Here is a 16,726-nt window from a genome sequence, read left to right as displayed (position 1 = left end):
CAAATATGGAGGGACAAGTGTAGTTCTAAATGTAGTCAGTCTGTGCTGGGAAGAGAAAATACTACAGTATCCTGTAGATCTAACTCCTGCAGAATAACATATTGGTCATCTTGTATTCAGCATTAAAGAAGTTGAAGTGGGGAAGCTTGCCAGAAATTATAGACTAATGTGTGGAGATAGCCGAACATTAATTAAAATAGCCATAAGAATTATATTATTTAGATATTTGTATTTTAGGTGACATGGGCTGTTATCACTGGCTGTTTTGAATGGCCAAAGTACTACATGTACTAGTACTAGTAAAGTACGCATACTTTACTAAATGGAAATTGTACTCGGTGTGCAGGATTATGTTATTGTTCAAGCCTGTTGAAGCTCTGCAGGGCAGTGTGTCATGTCCAGAGCTTTGAGACTGGTAAATTATGATTTAGTTAGAAATGCTAATCCATGATTCTTTTTACACTGATTTTATATAAAGTTCAGATTAGAACAGATGCTCAGAAAAGACATTGCAAATTGTTCAGATCCACATGTTTGCTTTTTTTTACTGTGTGTGTTCCAGGAAGAAACAGCTGTGGCTTTAAAGAGTATATACCCAGTGAGTCACCCCTGCTCTCTTGGTAGATTCCTTGTTTGCCAGCAGTAAAGCTGCTTGAGGTCTATAATAGAACATTCCATTTCCTGTTCCCTTGCTGACACAGAGGAGTGTTCCTACTGGCAGTGATCTAATCATAGTGCAGTAAGAATCATGGCAGTTTGATAAAACATGGTGGAGACAGCGGCTGAAATGGAAGCCTATGTTTTAGAAGACATTCTTGAGGTAGGGATTGAATTTTTGCATATTGCAGGGCAGAAGCAAGGACCAGTAAATAAGAAATCAATTTAAAGGGAAGCTGTGCATTAAGGCAAGTCACCGAGTCCTTTTACATGTGTGATGTGCCAAGACTGCCTCGCAGTGCAGCTAGATCAGTCGGGAATTTAAGGTTGTTCCAATCCAGTGTTTATAAATTGTGGATGTGGAATATGCAGCAGGGGGAAGGGGAGGGGAGAGAAAAGCCTGGGATTGCAGAGTGTGCTAGCCTGCTTGTGACCTTTAGATTAACTCATTAGAAGGTGGAGCTGCAGATCAGTAGGTAATCATGTGCGATTTTCATTCTTCCATAGTAAATTCTTCACAAAAAATTATCATGTTTCATACCTCAATTTATAGGGGACAGTATTGTTCAGTGTTAACGTTGACATTGTTTCAAATAAGAGACAGCTGTAAAAAGAAAATGAATTGCAAGGTAAAAATACCTAGCCTCATCCTGTTTACCATTCATACATAATAGGAATATGTCAATCTCGGTTTATATGTCGTCATATGTGCTACTGTGTTTTTGCACATTCGTAGATAATTACTTTGACAGATGATGAGAGGGAGCTCAGGCCACATTGTTTTTTAAAAATAGCTGTATATATAGCATGCAGGCTAGGCTACTTGAATTCCTGGTTAACAATAATGCTGAGCTGGGAGAAGAGGCAATGGATGAGATAAAGGCCACTGCATTATAAAGTGCTGCATGATCAATGAAAATTTTCTTGGAGTCTGTGTTTGTGTGTGTGAGAGAGAGGAAAATGGAAGGAGGGAGGGAGGGAAAGAGAGAGGTTAGGGATGGGGATGACACTGCAGTAGCAGTTTATGCTTCTCTCTGATCTGGAAAATGAAAAGATCTTCTGCTGTAATTTACGTTACTTAAATTCCTGCCTTTTGTTAGCCTTCTCTTGTACTAAATCTGAGACGTAGCCCACCCCATGTCCAGTCATAAAGTATGAATGGCTTAGCTGCCTTTTTGATTCAAATGATACTTCTTCCAAGTTTACTTATGGATTCATCTTCATTATGCTAGTGAATATTCTTTAGCAATACCTGCAGTGGAACATGAAAGTAAGAGAAGATGCTTGTTACACACTTTGTTCTCCAAATAATAAATCCACACTTTCCAATTGATTTTTGCATACTACTAACAAAACGTTAGTAGTCATGGTCATTAAATGCTTTCTGTTGAAGTAGTTCTAGACACCTACTTTATTTCTCTTAGCTTACAGTAGAATTATTATAATTGATGAGTATTTAAAGAGTTCATTATAAAGCTCTCGATGTGCATGTGTGGATCTCAAAGGAAGCTCCCCTCATATCCACATGCACAAAAGAGAGAGAGAGAGAGAGCGCGCAAATGAAAAACTTGTTTTGGGTAAAACACTATAGGCAGTATATCTCATTTATTTCTAAAACTGATATTTTGCAGATTTTAAACCACAGGAATTCTGAAGCAGTTGACAATCTTGTTACAGTAAAACCACAGTATAAGAATTGCAATATCAAGGAATAAAATGAAATAACCAGCAAAAATGCATAGGACAGCCAGGCAATCAATAAAGGTACCTAGTCTAAGGTTCAAAACATCCTGCAGAAATAATCCAGTTTGAGACTGCCCTGGCTCAATGCTAGCAAACTCTGGGAACTATAGTTTTGTGAGACCTTTAACCTATGTCAGAAAGCTCTGGTGCCACAATAAACTATAATTCCCAAGATTCCTTAGCACTGAGCCAGGGCAGTTAAAGCAGTCTTAAACTGGATTATTTCTGCAGTGTGTTTTGGACCTTTGTCTCCTTCCTTGGGGACTTAGTGCATGCAGATGCAAAATATCAGTGCCTATTTCTTGTGGGAAAAGCACAGGTGACAAAACAATTGTAGGAAACCACCACTTTTCTGATGAATTAGGAACTGGAGGACTTTCACAAAGGGGAATTGGTTGAAAAAATGGAATCCAGGTTATTTAGCTTGCAAATGCATTTTGGCCACCAAAAATGTATACATCACTTTTGAATGCCTGCAAAAGCAAAATAACTATACACATGCACACAAGTAAAGTAAAATGAATGAAAGCATGCCTTTAATGTAAGGCTCACAGTATTTTACTGTATACTGTATATATATTATATTACACCGTATACTGTATTATAAGGACAAATTCTGTACATGGACAGTAGGAAGCACACTGCTCACAATCTCAGAAGCACCATAGACTGAATGCAGATTAAAAGAGCAAAGATTCTATGCAGTCACAGAAAGAGGGACGAACAGGCGCCAAGCAGTGCTCACTTGGTTGCAAACAAGCCTCTGTAGTTGCCTTGGCACCTTTTCCTCCCTCTCAGTTCACTTTGCAAGCAGCATGAACACATGCAAGCAGTCCAAAGTAAAACACCTTAGGAGGAAGAACTGATGATACTCTGCTGTTTCAACACTTGCAAATTACAAAAATAAGTTCCACTAATTCAAGGAGGGGTACACTCTTTCCATAGGCAAGCCTTTGGACCACACATATGCAAGTGGTCCCAGGGGAGTCTTGTCTGCCGGGGGAACAGACAAAAGAGTGGACCTCTCATCAAATTAATGGAACTTGTTTGTAATTTGCAAGCATCAAAAGAATGAGTTGTCACAAAGTGAGTTGTCAAAAAATGAGGGAAGCCTGTATGGGAAGAGTCCATTCCCTGTATAGGGAAGGAGACTGAATAGTTCAGTCAAATATAATTAATAAGATGAAATTTTGAGGTTTATTGAAAATATCAAATCAATGGTTAAGCATCTACTTGAGTTTTCAGGAAGGAGAAGGCCAGGCTGTGAAGGAGGAGGAAGGGTGAATGAGTGTTCCTCAAGCCTCCTCCGGAGCCAGGCTTTCTCCTAAGGAGAGGGCTGGATGGAGGAAGAGGAGGAAGGGCAAATGAGTGCCCTTCAAGCCTCCTACACAGCAGGGCTTTCTCCTTAGGAGAAGGCTGGATGGTGGAGGAGGCTGAAAGGCAGACAGGCAGCCTTCAAGCCTTCTCCACAGGCTGGTTTTGTCCTGGGAAGGAACTGGGTGGCAAAGGATGAGCAAACAATTGCCCTTCAAAGCACCCCATGGCCTTTTCCCAAGGAGAGGCTGGGCAGAAGGAGAGGATGGAATTATTAATTAATAATTAATTAATAATTAATAATTAATTAATAATTCCATTTCCCCCTTTGCTCAATATTATTAATAATATTATTAATTTGATATCAATAATTATTAATATTAAATAGTTTAGACATTAATTATAACTTTACTTGGAAAGTGAGCCACTAAAATCCCATCTGTGGCCCAAAGAAGTTTAGCCTATTTTAATGTTCATCCCTACCTACTGCCAAGTTACACGGATCTGACCTACGTAATGACAGGGATGGAGTTTTTGCTTCTACACTTCCCAATCTGAGCTAATCTTCACAGTCAATAGTGACTTCAGTCACTCCATTTGAAAAGAAGGATCACTCACCAGAAATTGAGAGGGAGTCTGTTGCTCTCACATTTGTGACACAGAATTGCATTTATCAGACCATTGGACCTACTATTCTTTAGTTTTTGAAACCACTGGTACTGCCACTTATAGAACGTGTGGTTTCAAGCATATGTAATTTATTAGCTCTTAAATTATGGAAAGAGAAATGCTTGTAATATAAGCCATATAAATATACGTATAAATGAATGTTAGAGGCATAACGTACCTTCCTTCCCAGCTTTCTAAACAGTACCTTTTTTCTTCTTCTCTAAACCTAATAAGTATATCAGATTATACCCCTAGTGACCTTCACTTTAGAAGACCAATGATTTAAACATACAGGAATTAATCATTTTAGGCCCTAGAGGTGCACTGTGTAGATGGTGTCAATCAATACAACTTTTAAGTCTGCATACCTTACTGTATAAAATATGAAACCTTTGCAATCAAGTGTTACTGGGAGGATGGGATGCTTAGGGAGACACTTGCTAATGAAAAGTGATCCTCCTGTAGTTTAAGTTCCCATTGACCTTTACAAATGAGGAAATGTGGTACCATCTGACTTGAACAAAACACTTCTCTCTTGACATTACTATTCAAGGCTTGCTGTGTGAGGGCTGCTGTTCCTGCTACATTTATTCATACAATATATAGAGAATCCTTTGTTTTGTGAGTGTCAGTGTGGAGTTTGTCATGAGAACCAAGTTTGTTAAAGAACTGCTCAGTTACACGCTGCATTCAGATCCCCCAGGCTATTTATTAGTCTGTAGGTTCCAGTTATAACCCTGATAATTGTGTCTGCAGTATTCATTCTTGCAGGAATTGAAATGTGGTTGTACTACTACTACTACTACTACTTGTAGTAGTCATTTTTGATTTACAACTACCCTAAAGTGAACCTATCAGAGGATTTTCTTGGCAAGTTTCTTCAGAAGGGGTTTGTCATTGCCATCCTCTGAGGTTGAGAGAGTGTGACTTGCCCAAGGTCACCCAGTGGGTTTTTATGTGCGATTAATTAATCGAACCCTGATCTCCAGAGTTGCAGTCCAACACTCAAACTACTACGCCACACTCAGTACTATGATTGCTACTACTACTACTGAAAATAATAATAAATTAAGATTGTTGTTGAAATCACAGATGTAGTCATGTTAGTGTGTAGAATCAGTATGAAAAGATCTTGTAGCACCTTTGAGACGAACTGAAAGAAAGAAGTTGGCAGTATGAGCTTTCGTAGACTTAAGTCTACTTCCTCAGATGAATTTGGTGGTCTTGAAAGCCAAGGACAGAACTATATATGCCTTATATACTGTAAATACTCATGTATACATCTAGAAATTTTAGTGAAACATTTAACACCAAAATCAGTTATGACTGCTACAATTTTGTAAGTTCTTTGGCATTGTTTTCCTTTGGTTCATCCATTCAATCCTTTGTTATATGATCCTAAATTTTATCCTCGACTTATCCATGGGTCATATCAAAATTAACAATTTTGGCCCCAAAACCTGCTCTTAACTTATGCATGAGGTCAACTTGTAGTCAATTATATACGGTACTCACACAGTAATGGTATAGGCCTGTCCTTGGCTTTCCACTCCACCAAATGCATCTGAGGAAGTTTGCTGAAGTGTATGAAAGTTCATGCTGCCAACTTCTTTCTTTCAGTTAGTCTCAAAGATGCTACAAGATCTCTCTACATAAGATTGTTGCTATATTTATTTCTATCTGACCCTTTTCCCTGCTCGGGACTCAAAAGTGGCTTACAACAAATAAAAAACATAATATTAAAAAGCTACAAGATGCAAAAATTAAAATGACATTAAACAACCGAAAGATTAAAACAAGATTAAAACTTGTATTATTAAACATGCATGACCACACCAGTTAGCAAGATCCAGCACATTATGATGGTCTGAGTCAGTGTGGTGTAATGATTTGAGTGTTGTACTACATCTCTGGAGACCAGGGTTCAATTCCCAGCTCTGCCATGAAACCCACTGGGTGACCTCACATGATCTCAGCCTTGAGGGAAGGCATTGGGAAACCTCCTTTGAACAAACCTTGCCAAGAAAACCATTAGGGTAGCCTTCAGTCGGAAAAGACTTGCAGGCACACAGCAACAACAAATAGACCTTATATAGTTGGTCATCAAATGCTTGTCTAAACAGAAAAGTCTCTACTTATCGGTGGAAAAAATAGGAGGAGTACCAGTCTAACATCTCTAGGAAAGGGAATTCCACATCCAGGAGGTGGATACAAATGTCTGGTGTCCTCTTTACTCTTAATGCAATTGTTGTAGAATGCAATAAAGGAACCAGGCCTTACTACTACCTGCTGGAGTATCCTACCAGACAAGATTAACTCAACTAGTACAGGAACTTCAGAATAGTATTTCATTTAATTTTATCTAGATTTGCTCTTGGACATTTATTTAACAAAAAAAAATTGGTATTAGAGACAGAAACAACATGGAAAGAACATGAGTAGCTTCCTATGCCACAAAAAAGGAAAATAAATTCAGCATGATATTTTTGTGGGGTTTTTGGGCTATGTGGCCATGTTCTAGAAGAGTTTAATCCTTTCAAATTCAACATGTTTCAGGAAACATTTTATTTAACACTAACCATATTCACAGGTGATTTGAAATAATCCAGCCATATAAGCCTTGCATGTATATGTATGTATCTTCAGGTAGTCTTATGGCAACCCCATTAATTTCATAGGGTTTTCTTAGACAAGGAATACTCAGTGGCAGTTTTGCAAGTTCCTTCCTCTGAAATATAACTCTGCATAGGTAAACACAAACTTCTAAAGAAGACTTGAAGACTTCTTCCAAAATTCAAGGATGTGTGCTTTGTCTTGTTTCTTTTTATCATACAGCATTTCATGGTTAGCAGTCTAAATCACCATAGTTCTCTGATGCTTTTGTTGAAGGACTTGGGTGGCATCACTAAAAACCCGAAAATAAAATTAGCCTATATATTACTGAATTGGGAGGGGGCTTTAGAAATCCCCTCCAGCACTTTCTCTCTTTGTGTGTTTCTCCTTTTTTTCCATGGGCAGTGTTAATCTGCTCTACCAAAACAGGTATGTTTTAGTTCCAGAAAACTGTTGTTAGTGGTTTCAGCATTGGACTATGACTCTGGAAACCAGGGTTCAGATCACCATTCAGCCATGGAAATCCACTGAGTGATCTTGGGCAAGTCACCCTCAGAAAGGAAAAGGCAACCCCCTTTTGAACAATTTATGCCAAGAAACCCCCATGGTAGGTTCACCTTAAGGTTGCCATATGTCAGAAGCAACTTGAAGGCTACCAACTTCTTTCTTTCAGTTAGTCTCAAAGGTGCTACAAGATCTCTCTACAAACTGATTCTATGTACTAACACGGCTATATCTTTGAATAAAACATTTGTTAGCAACCTAAAGCCTTTCATCTATTGCCACAGATAGGGAACTGATTCATCACTCTAGCTTTAATACTAGTGGGCGAGCTGGTGCCAGTAGGAGGCTTTTCTCTTCCATGAGTGGGAAGAATGGAAAAGAATCCACTTCTAGCAACATGTACTTAAAACCCTTCAGACAAAGAAGCTTCATTCTCAGGCCCTCCATTAACTGAGGTGTGCCTATAAACAAGCATACTTGTGGTAAACACTCAAGGCTTTTCTGCTCAAACTATAGAACTTTCATGTCTTCTGTGATCTGGTTCACATCAAATATCTTATCAATTGTAAACTTTAGTTATTGTTGACACTAACACATATGTCTTCTCCTGATCTTTTTTTTTAAAAAAAGACCAAATGTGAAGTGCATATCATATTTTATGAAAACACATTGTTAAAGAAACATGAAAGGTATACAGAATTCTAAGCATGGTTAGAATTTGTATATAACTGTATTTGTATATAACTGTATTAGACATCTTCAGCCTTCTAGCAAAATGATTAGCTACAGAGGTGTAGAGCTAGAGCTGCTTATAGATGTGATCTAATAATTTGTCATAGTTAATGCTGAGAGACAGCAAGCTCTTTTTAAAAAAATCATTGATTTTAAAGAGTCACTGTCAGTTTTAGGGCCAAAACAAACTGGCCCAAAGGGGTGGTGTGATGCTGCCCCTTTGAGTGCCAGATTGGGGCCATGACAACCGCACGCCACGGCCGTGATCCAGTTTTTTTCTGGTGCAAAAAGAAGCGGAAAATACCACTCCTTTTTGCACTGGAAAAGGGGTGCCCTTTCCGCTGCTTCCGCAACTTTTGTCTGCTCCTGCTGTTTGCAGCGGCTAAACATCATGCTGCTGGAGTGCTGAAAAGCTACCATCGTGTAAACAGCTGGGTGGCTTCACAGTGGCTTCCTGCCAGATTGGGGGCATGCATTGTGTGTACACCATGCTCTCCACTCTCCCATTGCTGCAGGAAGATGAAGAATACTAGTCAGCAAGAGTGTAGAGTTTGCAGTCTATCTTGAATTTTATCAGTTTCCATTTGCATTGATAAGAGGAAATTTTCATTAAGCACCCTGTCTTTTGCTTTCCAGTATGATGGCTTCCATTTGACCTGTACATATGATTTTTCTCTGCCACATGAGAAAGGAGTTGCAGTCCAGTATCTTTGTTGCAAAGCTAGTACATGCAATAGCGTTGAAATGTAATTTTACTTTTTTTGGTTTTCCTTTTAATAACTTTTCTGTATTCCTCCTCTTTTTCCAAACTGTCTGAATTCTTTGAGAAAATGTATGGGCATCTCTGCAATTTACTCCAGCACCTCTTATGAAGAAATCAGGATCCTTCTGGTTTTACAGTTTGGTAATAACATAAATTTAATCTTGTATCCTGCCTTCCTTCTTTCACAGGAAACATGCCTTAGGAGAGAGGTATCTGTTCTGACTTGCAAAACCAGTGTAGAAACACGTCTTGATGTGTAAAGTGTGGGTTCAGCTTGGAACAGGTCATGAATATTACAAAATTTTCCAAGACACACCTTCTGGGCCAAGGGAATTACACTCGTTCCTCCACATTTGCTAGGGTTAGGAGCACAGGATCCCCATTAATGTGGCAACATAGCAAATAACAAAAACACTATGTTTTTACCCGAGAGAACACTTCTGTAAGAATCTCTAGATCCTACAGTGCAATTCTGTGGTAAACATCTGCCAGAAATTGACCATAGAATTGTGCTGAAGGAGCTACAAATGCCTAGTGGAGTGTTCTCTCTAGGAATCTCTAGGTCCTTCAGTGTGACTTTTGCTTAAAGTTGACCATAGAGTTGCGATGGAGGACCTAGATATTCCTAGAGCGAACATATTAATAAAATCAGTGACTCATGAAATCTGCAAATGTGGAGGGACAAATATAGTTACAGTGCGGCTGCGTTATATGTGGCTTCCAGCATATGCTGGAAGCCACACTGGAAGGAAGGGAGCCATGCACTGGAACAAAACAATGGCGCACGCTCCCATGGTGTGCGCCCTGTGTGTTGCCACCGCACCACTGCGGGCATGAGCTCCATTCATTTGAATGGGGCTTGAGCATCCACGTTTTTTCCTTACGCGGGGGGGGGATGGATCTCCCGCGTAAGGGAAGGGACGATTGTATTTGACAAAAAGTGGGACCTTTAGAACCAACCTCTCCATCTTCTGCCATTTCTAGAATGTATTCTGCAGGATTAGAAGGATAACCCTGATATTCTTGTTATTGACAACTATAATGTCTGTTTTCTTTAGGAGTTCTAGTCGATGAGGGGGCAGTCATGATCTACCCACGACATAAATATTCCCTTATCATGGGACACTGCTAGGATAAGACAGAAGCTGTAAAACTTTACTTACTGTTTAGATGCCATCCCTTTTAGAGAAACTCTAGCTATCATTAAGTTATAGACCAAAATCAGAAAGGATTTCAACTTGGCAACAAAAAATACAATAATATCATCAAGTATACCTGTGATGTCATGGTATTACAAAGTTGGGGTTCCATTGTAGAGAAAACTCTGTCTTTTGCAGATTAATAATGTATTCTCTCATAAATGGAAGCAAGACCTGATTGGCTCTTAATAAATAAAGAGACTTGTATGGGAGGAATAGTATAATGTGGCCTGAAGCACTTTGGCACTTCAGGAAGAAGCTAGCAAACCAGCTCGTCTTGTGGATGTATTAGGAGTATTCAGCAGACAGGTACTGATATGACATTTTACATTTTTGTATTTCTAATATCCAAGGTTTACTGCAACTTTCTCTTTCACTTTGCTGTTTTGCTATAAATTCGGTCAGTGAGTGAACTTTTGCTTCTGAATATATGCTTAATTGGAGGTGAGCATTGACTGAGGTTGAATATAGGGATCATCTGAACCCCCTCCCCCATTGAAACTGCTGCCTTGGCTGCTGGTCCACTTCTGGGCAGAATTCAAAGTGTTGATTGTTAAAGCCCTAAATGGCTTCATTCCAGACTATCTGAAAGACCTTACCCCTTATATAAGCCAGGAAGAGGTCTAAAATGTACAGGGGAGGGCTCTCTTAGTCTTACCATCTTCACACGTGTGTTGATGAGGACTCGAGAGAGAGCCTTCTCTGCAGCTGCTCCCAGGCTGTGGAACTGCCTTCAATAAAATGTCTGGTTGGTTTAATTTTGGCAGGCTTTTGAATTTTAACTATATAGTTGCAGTGTGTGAAGTTGTGTGCGTGTGCTCTCTCTCTCTCTCTCTCTGTATATATATATAAATCTTTTATTGAAACTATGTTTTAAATATTTTAAAATGTTTTTAGTGTTTTAGCTGTTTTAAATAACGTTGATATTTAATTCCTTTTTATCTTCTGTAAAATAATGTTTTGGTTGGATGTTTTAGAAATTATTGCAAGCTACCTTGCATCTCATTTTAGGAGAAAGGTGGAATAGAATTGCAATAAATAAATAGATAAAGGTCTATTTTAAAGAGCAAGATAAACCACTCCCTCTCTAAAATGTTTTAATGGGATGCGGTGGCTCAAGTGTTAAGATGCTGACTCTGTTGATTGCAAGATCGGCAGGTTGGCAGTTCGGGGCTCGCATGCCGCATGATGGGGTGAGCTCCCATCACTAATCCCAGCTTCTGCCAACCTAGCCATTCGAAAGCATGCAAATGAAAGTAGATAAATAGGTACCACTCTGGTGGGAAGGTAAACAGCATTCTGTGCAATCATGCTGATCACATAATCATGGATTAGTCTCTGACAACTTTGGCTCTTCGGCTTAGTAATGGAGATGGTCACCGCCCCCTATGGTTGGACATGACTTGACAACCTTGTCAATGTGGAATACCTTTACTTCTAAAATGTTTTCTTTCTGACAAGTCAACTTTTTATCCAAATATTAATTTAGCTAGAATACAATAAACTTATATAGCAGGGCTCTTGCTGCAGTGTGGAGTGTGTTCTTGCAGTGTGGAGAAGCTAATACAAATGATAGAATATACAGTAGTTAGCTGGTCAGAAAATCCAGAATTTTGGAAGGAACTAAATATAGTTATTTGAAGCCTGATACACACGGCACGGAAGCGCCATCCTCAGGCCGAAACTAGGGCTGGGGAGCGCGCAGCAACTGCACACTCCCCAGCCCTAGTTCATATGGACGGTGCCATTTTGAAGGCACGCCATCCATATACAGCGTGGGACAATGGCTCCTTTTGGGTGTACACTTCATTCCCACGGCAACTAGACTGCCACAGGAATGAAGCCAGGTAGAGAGGGGCCAGGTGGCCCCTTTCTCCCATGGCTGTGCCTGTCAGGGTGTCTGGGGGCATGCTTCTCCATGACCTGGAAAAGCGTTGGATTTAGGCCGTAGGGGCTGTCGGTGAGGCTGCCCTGGCCCCAATCCGGTTTGGAAAGGGGTGTCACAGACCCGCCCCTTTTGGGCCGCCTGTATTGGGCCTGAGTTACATTGTTGAATTCACTACCTTTTAACAAGTACAGTGGGCCCTTAGTATCCACTCAGGTTTCATTCCAGGACCACCTGCCCATAGATAGCAAATTCCTTGGATGCTCAAGTCTCATTATATACAAGGGCTTAGTAAATTGCTTTTTGCAATTTATATATTTTTGGAATATTTTCAGCCATGGATAATTGAATCCATAGATAAAGGGTCTGTGGATATGGACAGCCAACTGTATTCTTGAAAATCCTACCGCATCAAGAATAGGGGTAGTAACAGAATTGTGGGGGAGATCCCCTTTTTGGAGACAAACTCTATATGATAAAACTGTATTATGAAACCTTTGAGCTTTTACAAGTAGTTTGTTTCCACCAGGCGCCTCAGTCCAATGTTCTATAAGACTTCAAAGATAAGCCTTGTACACAATTATTTGTCCTTGGAAGACCTGAAGTTCTTTTCATCCTTGCTAGTTATATTTTTACTTAATAGTCTTAGGTCAATAGACTGGCAGCTTTGTTTTGAACAATATGTAGGTTCCAAACAGCCTGCAAATGTCTAGCACATCATAAAGGGATTCCAAACTAGAGTTGTGAAGGCCTTGATGTTTTAAGGGGAATTTTTTTTCCCAGTGCCCTTTTACTGGAAAATATTGAAAAAAATGGAGTATGGAACATCTTATTTTAGTGTGATGCATAATTTTTTAAAAAATATTTTATTCATATATTTGTTGTTTGCTGTGGTTCACTGCCCTTGAGTTAACCCCAACTCATGGCAGCTCTATGGATGCAACATCTCCTAGGCCCTCCATCCGCCACTGCTTTCCTTTAGTCCTTTATATTTAAGCCCTTGACCTCCCAAATTAGCCTAGCCATCTGGTGTGTGGTCTTCCTCTTTATTTACTGCCCTTTACTCTTCCAACCATTGGATTGTGTTTCAAGTGAGTCATACCTTCTCATGTTATGACCAAAGTATAATAGCCTCAGTTTCGTCATCTTGGCTTCCAAGATCTGTTTGATCTGTTCAAGGAACCATTTGTTTGTCTTTTTGGTTGTCCACGGTATCTTCAACACTTTTCTCCAGCATTACATTTCAGATTAATTTATTTTCTTCTTATCTTCCTTCTTCACTGTTCAGCTCTCACAACTGTACATCGTGATGAGGAATATGTCACCTGAACGATTCTGACATTTGTGCTCAGTTGTATGTCTTTACTCTTTAGGATCTTATCTAGTTCTTTCATAGCTGCCCTTCCCATTCCTAGTCTTCTTATTTCTTGTTTGCAGTCACTATTCTGATCAGTGCTTGATACTAGGTATGGAAACTCTTTATCTATTTCAATTTTTTCATTGGGAAGGTTAAATTTATGTATTTCTTCCATGGTCATTATTTTTATTTTCTTTATATTCAGCATTCAGCTTGCCTTATCACTTTCATCGTTGACCTTCTTTAATAATTGTTCCAAGCTCACCTTATTTGTAAAAACTATGTAACAGATAGATTTTTATGTAGACATATGTATCATTTCTTTCATAATTGCAATTCCTCCTCTTGATTTCTCTTTTCTCAGTTCTTTTTTTGTGGAAATTAGGGTTTTATATCTTCTTGACCCCAGGGCAGTCTAGAAGAAGCAAAATAGTTTTCTTTGTTTTACCAATATTGATGGTTTCTGTTTTCATTCATTCATTCACTCATTCAGAGGTTTATACTCCACTCTTCTGCCAGAGCAGCTTACAAATTGTTAATTGCACAGTTCCCTGTCCTCAGGCTTACAGTCTAAAAAGACATGAAACAAAAGGAGAAGGGAATGTTAGTGGAGCAGTCTAGTGCTTCTGCTCTGAATCCAGGGCTGTGGCAGTTGTAATGGATGGAAGATCCTTATTACTTTATTCTGTAATGAGTGCTAACAATCAATTCTTCACTTTTTCTGAAAATGTCGGTCGGGGGGGGGGGGGGGGGTTACACCTGGAAAAGAGCAGGGGAATCCATTATTTTCCCCGTGACTTCAAAAATTCTGAAAATTGTACATCTCTGTTCCTCATGGTCACCAAAGGAATACAATTGTGGCCTTGTTATCTCTGTTCTGATGTAGCCACACCAGTCTAATCTGATGAAAGGCACTCCTTACTCAGGCAAGCTGGGCTTTGATAAAAAAAAAAAAAATTGGCATAAGAGTGACCCCAGACTGCAACTTTGTTCCTATAACAAAATTAAGCATATTTTAAACAGGTTGAACAACATCTGTCTGAACAGGTAATCCATCTACCCACAGCACCTCCATCTCATTCTGTTTTGACTTTCAGTTTATTAACCTTGTTCAGTTTTCAGTTTATTAGAAAACTCAGCATATTAATGACACTTAACCTCAAATCCCACATGCCTTCTTCCTAGTACTTGCCTGTAGATTGGGGTGAATAATGTTTTGCCTGCCATTTGTTGTTTATCATCTCTCACTATTAACTGTCCTGGGAAGGGCTGATGAGATAGAGTGCAGTGCAGTAACATCTGGAAGGCCACATGTTTTTTATTTCTGTGGTAGAGAATTCTGTGCTAGCTGAGGTTCAGGAAGTAGCAAAAAGGACTGTATAAAATCAATTTCTACTAGCAATAAATGCATTTTGTATTGGAGTGGATGTTTCAAGCTGAATGTTGACTTAACATATAATTAGATTGAAGGCTTATACTATAAAATCATCCTTTGACTGGTCCATATGATCTTTCCTAGATGGTCAGTGCTATTGTTAGCTGCATTTCTACACTTTAATGCAGTGATTCCCAATCTTTGGTCCTCCAGATCTTTTGGACTTCAGCTCCCAAAATTCCTAACTGTTGGCAAAGCTGGATGAGGCTTCTGGGAGTTGAAGTCTAAAAATTCTACAGCACCAAAGTTTGGGAACCAGTGCTTTAAAGCATCACTGAATGTTAATTGTATTTATTTATTGTTTATTAAAGTTTATTTATGGTGAGGCACATACTACCTCGTGGGATGTCGTGGCTTAATGGTTAAGATGCTAATTCTGAAGATCGGAAGGTTGATAGTTCGAAGCCTGAGTGCTGCATGATGAGATGAGCTCCTGTCACCAGTCCCAACTTCTGCCAACCTAGCAGTTCGAAAGCATGCAAATGCAAATAGATAAATAGGTACCACTTCAATGGGAAGGTAATAGCATTCGGTGCCGTCATGCTGGTCACATGAGTAGTTCTTGGACAACTGTGGTTCTTCGGCTTAGTAATGGAGATGAGTACCATCCCCTACAATCAGTTACGACTAGACCTTCATGTCAAGGGCTTACCTTTACCATTACTTTTTACATACTATCTCTGGGTTTATTATATTATCCATTTGTCTTTTTCTCCAGTTAACCATATCTGGATTTTAATAGCATATCTTAATTGAATAAAATATTGGTAATATGCAAAAACCATTAAAGTTTCTCATAACAAATGCAGAGTCCAGGATGTCTTGTAAACTGCAAATACAATAATATTTAGCAGATTTTAAAAGATGCTTTATTTGCCCCTGATTGCCTGCCTAGCCACCAAAGGAAAAACTTGGTGCTCTTGGTTCCATAGTTTGAAAATCCAGCTTAGGGACCATGCCAAAGTAGCTTGCGGTCAAGAGATACAGCATTGTCCCAAGTACAAGTGATATCACTAAACAATAATGATTTAACCTTTTTATGGACACCATGTTATGACCTAAATATAGGAAAATAGATAGTTCAATTGTATGTGTTTTGCCTTAATGATTTGTACCTGTTGATTCTAGTTTTGATTTCCAGATAGCCATGTTAGTTTTGTGTTAAAATGACCATTGGAGATTTGTATGATATAATAATTGTAGAGGTCATTTGCTGAGAAAGTTTTAAAATAATATTGAAGGTGAATGTGGAGGTGGATGTATGTTAGTAAGACAAAAGCTTTGTGTAATTGTACCAGTTTAACAAATCTCAAATGATGTTTTCTCAAATTGATTTTAGATCGTGTAGTCAATTTGCTTCTCAGTCTAGGGTGAATCATGATCTGGTAGCTTGCAGCTAATCTGAATACTTAAAGTATATGTGATTCTCAAGTGTATTTCTTTTTTATTAAACCACATTTGTACCACATTTGCTGTTATAGCTTTGGATTTCTGCAGTCTAAAATGCTGTAAATTTTAAAAATGATAGCTAGTTTCCTCAAGCTGTATATAGAGCATATATTCCTCTGTTTATGAACAGGTTTTAAAGGTGACATATTGCCCTCTCTTGTTGGTGAAGATAAAGCAGAACAAGATCCTTCAGTGTCATAACATTTGTATGATTTGTTTACACTAGAGGAAACCAACCTATTAGTTTCATTATGCATACTTAGTTACAACATACTGAAGTAGAAGTTAATAGAATATTTTTGCAAGGTTAATTTTGAAGCAAAGTTTTTCTTACAAGCACATGCTGAAGTTTTTCATTATAATGTTCTTTAGCAGAAAGAATCTGTATCTTACTTCATTTTGTCTT

At 38.9% G+C, this 16,726-nt stretch overlaps 1 protein-coding gene across 4 annotated transcripts in view; it reads left to right on the top strand.

Moving 5' to 3' along the window:
• Nucleotides 1-692: 692 nt before the first annotated feature.
• The window catches only part of ANKRD17 (ankyrin repeat domain 17), an 87,348-nt gene continuing 71,314 nt past the window's right edge, over nt 693-16,726 (top strand). For all 4 annotated transcript variants that reach the window (XM_042472712.1, XM_042472710.1, XM_042472709.1 and 1 more), the window contains exon 1: nt 693-820. In XM_042472712.1, coding sequence (XP_042328646.1) covers nt 767-820 — 54 coding nt within the window. In that variant the 5' untranslated portion in view covers nt 693-766. The remainder of the gene's footprint in view (nt 821-16,726) is intronic.

This window comes from Sceloporus undulatus, chromosome 6 (genome assembly GCF_019175285.1).
Source record: "Sceloporus undulatus isolate JIND9_A2432 ecotype Alabama chromosome 6, SceUnd_v1.1, whole genome shotgun sequence".
NCBI classification, from domain to species: Eukaryota; Metazoa; Chordata; class Lepidosauria; order Squamata; family Phrynosomatidae; genus Sceloporus; species Sceloporus undulatus.
Note: the sequence above shows the minus strand (reverse complement) of the source record. Positions and strands in the feature narration are given on the sequence as shown.